This window comes from Glycine max, chromosome 11, assembly GCF_000004515.6.
Source record: "Glycine max cultivar Williams 82 chromosome 11, Glycine_max_v4.0, whole genome shotgun sequence".
Taxonomy (NCBI): Eukaryota; Viridiplantae; Streptophyta; class Magnoliopsida; order Fabales; family Fabaceae; genus Glycine; species Glycine max.
In genome coordinates, this window is record NC_038247.2 from 15,759,770 (window position 1) to 15,769,840 (window position 10,071).

General features: G+C 35.8%; 2 protein-coding genes across 5 annotated transcripts; one reads left to right on the plus strand and one right to left on the minus strand.

Annotated features, from left to right (window-relative positions):
• Positions 1 to 262: 262 nt before the first annotated feature.
• LOC100788978 (protein ADP-ribosyltransferase PARP3) lies at positions 263 to 6,708 on the plus strand. 3 transcript variants are annotated; one of them, XM_003538074.5, is made up of 18 exons: positions 263 to 422; positions 628 to 917; positions 1,009 to 1,204; positions 1,324 to 1,437; positions 1,542 to 1,599; positions 1,700 to 1,769; positions 3,795 to 3,969; positions 4,085 to 4,218; positions 4,306 to 4,543; positions 4,624 to 4,751; positions 4,825 to 4,901; positions 4,979 to 5,139; positions 5,224 to 5,433; positions 5,516 to 5,618; positions 5,723 to 5,805; positions 5,886 to 6,029; positions 6,113 to 6,295; positions 6,390 to 6,708. In XM_003538074.5, exons 1-18 carry the CDS (start codon positions 417 to 419, stop codon positions 6,456 to 6,458), a joined length of 2,439 nt encoding a protein of 812 aa, XP_003538122.1. In that variant the 5' UTR covers positions 263 to 416; the 3' UTR covers positions 6,459 to 6,708. The 3 variants fall into 3 exon arrangements, with proteins under 3 accessions (XP_003538122.1, XP_040862938.1, XP_025980242.1); XM_041007004.1 differs by having other exon boundaries at positions 341 to 422; positions 598 to 917; XM_026124457.2 differs by having other exon boundaries at positions 404 to 535.
• Positions 6,444 to 9,847, minus strand: LOC100789506 (beta-1,6-galactosyltransferase GALT29A). Of its 2 annotated transcripts, XM_003538075.5 has the most exons (3): positions 7,416 to 9,847; positions 7,088 to 7,328; positions 6,444 to 7,002 (listed from the first exon to the last, which is right to left on the minus strand). In XM_003538075.5, the coding sequence occupies exon 1, from the start codon at positions 9,032 to 9,034 to the stop codon at positions 7,715 to 7,717; it is 1,320 nt and encodes a 439-aa protein (XP_003538123.1). In that variant the 5' UTR covers positions 9,035 to 9,847; the 3' UTR covers positions 6,444 to 7,002; positions 7,088 to 7,328; positions 7,416 to 7,714. The 2 variants fall into 2 exon arrangements, with proteins under 2 accessions (XP_003538123.1, XP_040862939.1); XM_041007005.1 differs by having other exon boundaries at positions 7,088 to 9,840.
• Positions 9,848 to 10,071: the final 224 nt, after the last annotated feature.

The following is a 10,071-nucleotide window of genomic DNA, read 5'->3' on the forward strand; positions in this document are numbered from 1 at the left end:
ACCGTTTTCTGACGCCAATCCAACCGAATGGTGCATGCAACGGTGAGCAGAGTCTGATTAAAGGATGTGAACAAAAGAATAATTGATGATGAATGGAACAAGAAACATAATGGCATGGTTTTCCCACATGTCACCGTTTTAAAGCCTTAAAATGTACATAGTTAGCCACGTCTCAAGAGCTAGCAAACGTGGCATGTTGTTGTGACGACAAGAAGATTTGGTTGTCTTATGAGAACTGAGAACTCAATGTACGTGGCAGTTCGGGGCTGTTGTTGTCTCAGTTGTTCAGGGATCAATCAAAAGCTTATTTAGTGCACATCATGTGCAAGTCCTTCAGACTCTGAACTACATGCTTGGCTTTTGTTCATCGTAGTAATATAGAGGTCTTTCATTATTCAGTTTGATTTAGCACCAAGATGAAGGTTTGTTCTTGTTTTCAGTGTGATTGACATTTACTTCAGAAGGGGGTCTTTCTTTTCCATGTTGCCAACTTGCTAATAATAAAAGATCAAGTTGTTTTGTTTTGTTGCTTTTTGTAAGTTTGTTGTTTTGTTAGTGCCTTAGTGGTGCACTTCTTTGTTTGTTTAACTTAATTAGTTAAGGTGGTGCTTTTTGGAAATTTCGAAGGTTCAAGAAACGAGGTCGCATGTTCATGCACCTGGGGAAGAAGAGAAGGTGATGACAAGGAAGCAGAAGGCTGAGTCCAAGGCACATGAAGTGGAGCATTCTCCAAAGAAGGCCAAGGTGGAAAAAGAAGATGGCCAAATCAACGGAAAATCTGAAACTGGAGTTGCAGAAGAATATGATGAGTTCTGCAAAGTAACAAACGAGCACCTTCCTTTGGAACAAATGAGAGAGATTATGGAGGCTAATAGCCTTGATTCTTCTGGCTCTGATCTTGAAATTGCAAGAAGATGGTTGGTTTTGGTTTACATTAGACCATTTGAAAGTGGATTTTCATCGTTAATATGTAATGACTCAATTACAATTACCACCTCTTTTGAACAGCCAAGACTTGCTGTTTTATGGTGCATTGGACAAATGCTCGGTTTGCAATGGGAGTTTGGAGTTCGATGGAAGACGTTATGTTTGCAGAGGGTTCTACAGTGAGTGGGCTAGTTGCACTTTCAGCACCAGAAACCCTCCAAGGAAACAAGAACCCATTAAGTTACCTGATTCTGTTCAGGACTCTCTGGCTTCAGATGTGATATTCTCTCTACTTTTTTTTTTCCTTCGTCGTGTATTTCATTCTTGTTGCTTGTTTTCTAAGATTTTGTCTTTCTTTTCTTTTTGTTGACTTGTTTTCCAATGTTTTTGCCATAGTTGCTAAAGAAATATCAGGACCCGAGTCACAGGCCTCACAGGGATCTAGGCTTAGCTGAAAAACCCTTTACTGGAATGATGATATCTCTGATGGGTCGTCTTACTCGGACACATGTATGCACCACTGTCACTCTTGTTGCTGTTGCATTAATTACTGAATACCCTTTTGGCATCTACCAAGCTTTATTGGTTGGATTTTATTTTTTTTGGTCACTTAGCATTATTGGAAAACAACTATTGAAAAGCATGGAGGAAAGGTGGCAAACTCTATAATTGGTAATATGATAGTTGTACTCTAAATAAATGTGATAAGAGTTGCTTTTGTCATACTTCTGTTGTTGGGCATTACCATAACCTGGCTTGTTAAATTTTTCAGGGGCAACTTGTTTGGTAGCTTCACCTGCTGAGCGAGAACGTGGTGGCACATCCAAACTTGCAGAAGCCATGTAAGTGAAGTAAAAGTTTTTAGGAAACGTTATTGCTTTGTTTTAATCCTTACGAGTGTGAGTAAAAGTTTTTAGGAAACGTTATTGCTTTTGTTTTAATCCTTACGAGTGTGAAAGGCTAGCTATCTCTGTTTTGTTCGGTTCCATCGTGTCATGAACATTGTGAGAGATCTTTAAGCATTTCTGTTCATGTACACCCTTAGATTGCCATTGAAAAATGATCACCCAAATAAAATGGGTAGTGTGCACATTAATTTTATGTTTAATATTTAATTATTCATTTGATTCATATAATTTTATCATTTATATATTTTAGTCTTTATAATTTTAATATATTTTAGTCTTTATAATTTTAAAATGATTTTTTTTAGTCCTTTGAGTTTGAAAATTATTTTTTTTCCTTATAATTTATATTTTAATTCTCTTTTAGATTAAAATTATTTTTTTTCATTATAATTTATATTTTAATTTAATAACTTTTTTAATTCTTATAATTTGAATTTTATTTTTTTAGTTTTTATAATTTAAAAGTGATTTTTTTTAGTTCTTTAGATTCAATAGTTTGAAAATAATTTTTTTAATTCTTATAATTTGAATTTTTTTTTACTTTTTATAATTTAAAAATGATTTTTTTAGTCCTACTATTAAGATATGATTAATATTTTAATTCTAATTATTTTTTTAGTTAATAATTTATAACTAATTTGTAATTAATTAGTCTATTAGTCTATAGTTTGAAAATAATTTTTTTAATTCTTATAATTTGTATTTTAATTTCTTTTTAATTTCATTTTTTTATTTTTTTAAAGAATAAAAAAAATTAAAATTTAAATTATAGGGACTAAAAAGATCACTTTTAAATTATAGGGACTAAAAGAGAATTAAAATATAAACTATAAAAAATTAAAAAATCACTTTAATTTTAATTATTTTTTAACTATAAAAATTAAAAAATCACTTTAATTTTAATTATTTTTTAACTATAAGAATTAAAAAATCACTTTAATTTTAATTATTTTTTTAGTTAATAATTTATAACTAATTTGTAGTTAATTATTTTTTTATTTTTTTAAAGAATAAAAAGTAATTAAAATTTAAACTATATTAAAAAGATCACTTTTAAACTATAAGGACTAAAAGAGAATTAAAATATAAATTATAAAAATTAAAAAATCACTTTCAAACTATAAGAACTAAAAGTTATGAATCATAAAATTATAGGGACTAAAAAAAATTAAAATACAAACTAGAGGGGATTAACTAATTTGTAGCTAATTAATAAAAAATAGTTAATAATTTATAACTAATTTGTAGTTAATTATTTTTTTTATTTTTTTAAGGAATAAAAAGTAATTAAAATTTAAACTATAAGGACTAAAAGAGAATTAAAATGTAAACTATAAGAATTAAAAAATCACTTTTAAATTATAAGAACTAAAAGTTATGAATCATAAAATTATAGGGACTAAAAAGAATTAAAATACAAATTATAGAAAGATTAAAAGAAAATTAAAATATAAACTATAGTGATTAAAAAGATGAATCATAAAATTATAGGGAGTAATTAAACTATAGTGATTAAAAAGATGAATCATAAAATTATAAGGAGTGAAAAGAATTAAAATGCAAATTATAAAAGGATTAAAAGAGAATTAAAATATAAACTATAGTGATTAAAAAGTTATGAATCATAAAATTATAAGGAGTAAAAAGAATTAAAATGTAAATTATAGGAGAACTAAAAAATCACTTTCAAATTATAGGAACTAAAAGATATAAATCGTGAAACTATAGGAACCAAATGAATAGTTTAACCTTAATTTTAACACAATAAGCATTCCTAGTTTAACTTTTAAGGTATCTCCTTGGAGGGAGAGGGGTATACCAGTGGTTAGGGAGGCTTGGTTCATGAACACCCTTAGATTGCCATTAAAAAATGATCAGCCAAATAAAATGGGTAATGTGCCACATTAATTTTAACACAATAAGCATTCCTAGTTTAACTTTTAAGGTATCTTACTGTAGGGAGAGGGGTATACCAGTGGTTAGGGAGGCTTGGTTGATTGACAGCATCGAAAAGCAAGAACCTCAGCCTTTGGAATCTTATGATCTTGTCTCTGATCTTTCTGTGGATGGCAAGGGTATCCCCTGGGACAAACAAGATCCTGGGGAAGAGGCTATTGAATCACTCTCAGCAGAAGTAAAAAATTTACTCTTTCATACTTTTATTTTCTTAATTTCTTAATTAAAAATAAAATAACACATGGAGCTTCCTTTTATTTGTGTTTGATTAAATTTGGCCTGTGTGGTAACAGCTCAAGCTTTATGGGAAGAGAGGGGTCTATAAAGATTCCAAGTTGCAGGAACAAGGTGGAAAGATATTTGAAAGAGATGGGATATTATACAACTGTGCCTTCTCTGTTTGTGACCAAGGGCTAGGACTGAATGAGTAATATTATGAAGACCAACTTCATTTTTAGTCAATAATGACATTTATAAAACAACTATACTAATTGGCGGTGTTAATTTGGGGCAGCTATTGCGTCATGCAACTGATTGTTGTCCCAGAGAATCCTTTGCATCTGTACTTTAAAAAAGGGAGAGTTGGCGATGATCCAAATGCAGAGGAGCAATTAGAAGAGTGGGACAATGTGGATGGTGCTCTGAAAGAGTTTGCGAGGCTCTTTGATGAAATAACAGGAAATGAGTTTGAACCTTGGGAAAGAGAGAAGAAGTTCCAGAAGAAGCCATTGAAGTTTTACCCCATTGACATGGTATATTACAATTATATTCCTTATAAATTATTTGTCTGTCACCTCTTTCAGCTAACACACAGTAATATTAAATTGCATAGGATGATGGAGTTGAAGTTAGACATGGCGCACTAGGTCTTCGGCAGCTGGGGATAGCAGCGACACACTGCAAACTTGAGCCTTTGGTTGCAAATTTTATGAAGGTCTTGTGCAGCCAGGAGATATACAAGTAAGTACAATATCTGAAAACCATCATGCATGATTTTACTTCAAGTACCAACATAACCTGCACTGTTATTCAGGTATGCATTGATGGAGATGGGTTATGACTCTCCGGACCTTCCAATTGGAATGGTTACAAATCTTCATCTGAAAAGATGTATGTACACGAGCAACAACACTTGTTTCCTATGTCTCTAATGTCCTTCAGAAAAACTGACATTAGAACCTTATCAGGTGAGGACGTTCTCTTAGAATTCATAGACAAGATGAAATCACTGAAAGAAACTGGGCCCAAGGCTGAGGCTGTGTGGACTGATTTTAGCCAAAGATGGTTCACTCTGATGCACTCCACAAGGCCTTTCAATTTTAGAGATTATCAAGAGATTGCAGAGCATGTAAGCACAATTAGTCACCACCTTTGTTGATTCAATTCAACAACTTATTAAAATGAGTCTTGAGTCTTGTCCTTATTTTCCTAGGCTGCTGCTGCGTTAGAGGGGGTGAGAGACATAACCCAGGCTTCTCACCTCATAGGAGATATGACAGGCTCAACCATTGATGACCCTTTATCAGAGACATACAAGAAATTGGGCTGCTCAATTTCTGCCTTGGACAAAAGTTCAGATGATTATGAGATGATTGTGAAATACCTTGAAAAAACTTATGAGCCGGTCAAAGTTGGTGACATTGTAAGATTAAAACTTTATGCTTTGTGTGTTTTCTGTTACCTTGCGCATGTCTTGTTGAGTATTTACTTCCAATGAACTTCAGGAATATGGGGTGTCAGTGGAAAACATTTTTGCGGTTCAAACAGGTGGTTGCCCTTCCTATGAAGACATAGTAAAATTGCCAAATAAGGTTCTTCTATGGTGTGGTAAGACACGTAGCATATTGATCAAATTGAAAGAAGAAAAAAACAACTCATTTTGTGATTATCTTGGTTCTTCTCAATGACTGCAAAAATTTCTACGATGCAAGGATCACGAAGCTCAAACCTCTTGAGGCACTTACACAAGGGATTCTCGCCAGCAATATGCTCATTACCTGTTCCGGGTTATATGGTAATAGTAATAGATTTAGTTATTCAATTTTAATGTTTGTGAGCATTTACTCATCCCTTGTTATGTGCTCTTGGCAACAGTTTGGCAAAGCTATTATCTGTTCTGATGCTGCAGCAGAGGCTGCAAGATATGGTTTTACAGCTGTGGACAGGCCAGAAGGGTTCTTAGTTTTGGCCATTGCTTCTCTAGGAAATGAGATTACCGAGTTGAAAAGCCCACCTGAGGTATCCAAAATGCACTTATATTCACCTTTTGGCCTTTCACTCACAGAACCAATATATATTTGGTTTCAAAATTATTGTCACAGGATACATCATCTTTGGAGGAAAAGAAGGTTGGAGTGAAGGGACTGGGGAAGAAGAAAACAGATGAATCAGAGCATTTTGTTTGGAAAGACGATATAAAAGTTCCTTGTGGTAAACTAGTTGCCTCAGACCATCAAGATAGCCCCCTGGAATACAACGAGTATGCTGTCTACGATAAAAAGCAGGTATGACCCATTTTTCTCAAGTATGATCCAGATTATCAATAAAGAAGAAAAAGAACATTTATTATTCTGGAATTTGTGCACTTTTTGCTCACAGGCACGCATAAGCTACTTGGTGGGAGTGAAGTATGAAGAGAAGGGTGCAGTGATTGACACAGCTGAATGATGAACCAAAAAGGATGAAAGGAAAGCTTTTTTGTAATGCAGGAGTTGAAAGATATGACCATCTTGTCTGAAGATGTACTAGTGGTTTCTCTAGTTGGTGGAAGATCTGTCATTTTGATGTATATTTACGTGTGACAAAATAGGCTGTATATGGTGTCACATTTTGATGTATGTATAGTTAAATTGCCCAAGTTAGGGTAAGTAAATATTTTGTCCTACTCATGACTGCATGAGAATGGAACTACATCTAACACTATGTTGTTTAAGTCTTAGTTGACTAGTACTACTCAGCGACTAGTACTACTCAGTCTGTATGAATGATATGATGAGTAGAAGAAATGGTATAATGATGTCCTTTATATAACTTGACTGTTATCGTCAGTAGCAACTATCCTTAAGGAAAAGGTTTTGATCTATAAGCCATAACGAGTCACTAAAAATAACATGGAAATCCATTAAGTGAATACCTCTAAATAGTATTTGGCCCAATAGTAAGCGTGTTTGGAACATATCATGGAGGAATGCACCCCAAATGACCAGATGCCCTGCATATTTAAATGGAAGAAGCGTGTCATAAGCTGTTAAATAAGAGCAATCTCTAACCAAAATAACAAGGGCTGCATACCACACCTCAAGCCTTTAAACGTGCGTGCAAATTAAAAATCGATTAGTTTCATTTGTCAGCCTTCAAAGTTGTTATAATGTTGCATTTCAGCATCCAATAAAATGCTTCTCGTTCCCTTTCTGTGCAAAGGATGGGGCTACTCAAGGATAAAACAGGCAGAAAATGATGTCTATTACCTAAGATGCCCGGCATCTTTTACCAAATCATTTGGTTTCATTTTAAAGTCTATGATGTCATATAGATGCCCTGCCCAAAACATTTTGGGTCAAATTGAAGTCAAATGCACAACAAAATATGGTTAACAAGTCATCATAGCAGTTGAAAAAAAATTACCCAATTAAAGTGAATCCAAGCAAAGAGTCTTGAACACACACACACACACACACAAATAACACATGGACATGCTTAATCATTGACGGGGTCAAAGCTGTATTGATCTAACCAAAATTTACACTTGGTGTTGCCTTGAGGCTTCATGTTGGACAGTACAACACAAACAAAAAAAGAATCTTGAATCAGTATTTTTTGCTTTTTCCACTATCTGTGCATTTCACAAGTATTACAATAACAGAACAACAAGTCACAGATGCCCTCCACCACCACCACTTGCAGCAGTAGCAGTTCAGCACCTATCACTGATACATAACAACAGGAGGAACCTTAAACCTGTCCTCAAGAAACGGTATAGCCCTATTCCCATCCACAAGGTCCCTATAAAACGCATACTCAGCCTCATAATCATGCAAGTGAAGCTCAGCCTTCTGGTTAGTGTGGTAATGGTGCTTAGCAGAAGCCAATTTCCCAAACCCAAAAATGCTAACCCTATCACAAATCCCCAAAGCCAGTATCACAGCCTGCATCCCTGAAGAGTAGTGAAAAAGAGAACCATCATGAGCCTCACCCCACTTCTCCAAACCCTTCCCACTCTCCTCCACAAACCTCTTCAACGAATAGTACTTCACAATCCTCGCACACAACACATCAAACCTAGGATCAGTGACCAACAAAGGAGCCTTGTGAGAAGCATTGCACACAGTGTAGTCCAAGAAATGCACGGCTTGACAAATGTACATTACAATTGGAACGTTATCACCATAAGGGTGGCAAAAGCACCCTCCCCTTCTAGCACACAAATGCAAGATGTTACTATTCATGAATGAAATGCTAGTTTTTTTCCCAACCTTGGTTTCAAAGTGATCAACCCTAGCATTGTTTAACCTTATCACAACCTCATGGGAATCAATTTCACTACCGTAGTTTCTATTCAGCAAAATTCCACTGTTTCCAACTACGGCACAAGAAGAGTATTTGTTTTTATTTTTGTTATTGGTTTGTAGTTTGTTGTTGTTGTGTGAATCAATTGGAAGCTTAATTGACCGAGTCAACTCGGACATGATACCGGGTTGGAATCGTCGCTTCCGGAACCAGTCGTGGAGGACCTTCCGGAAGTCGAGCCAGTAGCGATAGAAGAGCGGCGAGCGGAGCGTCGCCGGGAGGTTGGCCACGGCGCCTTCGGCGCCGCCGCGGTCATGGTGGATGAAGCGGCGCCAGGAGACGAAGGTGCGGTGGCGCGCTTGGCTGCCGAAGTTGCCGTCGAGGAGGCTCTGAATCTCTTGCTTGAACTTCTCCTCGCCGATTTCGACGGCGGCGTGGTGGAGGAGCGTGGAGTTGAGCTGCGGCGGAGGGCGGCGGATCCGGACGCGGGATTCGAGCTCGATGGAGAGGATGCCGCGGCGGAGGACGGCGCGTGAGGTGAGGGTGGCAGCGAAGACGAGGAGGAGGAGGAGCGCGAAGAGGGGCCGAACGGTGCGTTTCATCGGAAAATGACTCTTGAGAGAGAAATTAAAATTACGTTTCGTGGTAGCTAAATGTGGAAAGGGAAATGGATCCATGATTGGTTTTAGGGTTTCGGTTTCAGATCCATCTTTTTCAGATTCGTTTACCCTAGGCATGAGTGAAGAATAAGAATAATGAGAATGAAATGCGGTGATAGTGAGATCTTTTCTTCGAGGAAGTTGCTGTTTCTGTTGCTGATGTTGGGGTTAATGTGAATTGCATGGGTAATGTGGGAGTTGAAACTGTGTTTGGGTCAAAAAGTGATTGTTTTCATCATTGAAGAGATGAACATTTGAACAACAGAAAGTGGGAAATAATGGAGGAGAGTGAGTGATGATGAGGTCAAATGGAAGGCATTTTTGTTATTAAGTGGTGAAATAGGTCATGAGCGTGTATAGGAGAAGGGTCAAGAATTTGGTATAGTTGTAGATGCTGAACATTATGAGAGTGAGTGCATTAAAGAGATTGAAAGATTTGGTGGAGGTGGAAGAACCGAACCAAAAAAACAAAAAACCCTAATGGGAATCTAGATTATTAAAATGTGTGTGTGGTGTGGGGGAAGGGAATGAATTAGAGGGGGGCATGTGTTGTTAGAGCACATTAAAAAAGCATGTTTTTTGGGTCATGGATGATGGCAAGTGGCCACTATGAGGAATGATAGTGTGCTTTGCAAGGGAGTGATAATTGTAGAAAAAGGGATGAGGAGTGGGTCCATGTGCTGGCTTAGTTTAGAGATGTCTCATAGATCTACCATTCTTTGCTACGAATGGATAGAAATAGAACATAGATGGGGACTTGGTACTTGGTAGATAGATCGATAATGTGAATGTGTTTACTTAGGAGAGGTAATCAATTATCGTAATTTCGAAATTTGTCATAATCTCTTGGTCAATGTGGATGTTTTATATAATTGGAAATCTCGAGTCGTTACGTGATTTTGAATTTTGCAGATCTTGCTAAAACAATGGGCATCTTTTTTTTGTTGGTTGTGTTCATGATGTCATTCAATGTCTCACCGTGTGCATAGGTAAAAATTTTGGCACCACAAAAGATTAATAAAGAAAGAAAGAGGTTAACTTTAGTGATTTATATATATATATATATATATATATATATATATATATATATATATATATATATATATATATATATA

What these genes read in the sequence shown, in the direction of transcription:
- LOC100788978 (XM_041007004.1), top strand. An exon ending in CAAGGGCTAGGACTGAATGA is followed by an intron (nt 4,219 to 4,305) that starts GTAATATTATGA and finishes AATTTGGGGCAG; the next exon opens with CTATTGCGTCATGCAACTGA. An exon ending in AAATCTTCATCTGAAAAGAT is followed by an intron (nt 4,902 to 4,978) that starts GTATGTACACGA and finishes GAACCTTATCAG; the next exon opens with GTGAGGACGTTCTCTTAGAA.
- LOC100789506 (XM_003538075.5), bottom strand. Translation starts at nt 9,034, where the DNA reads ATGCCTAGGGTAAACGAATCTGAAAAAGATGGATCTGAAACCGAAACC.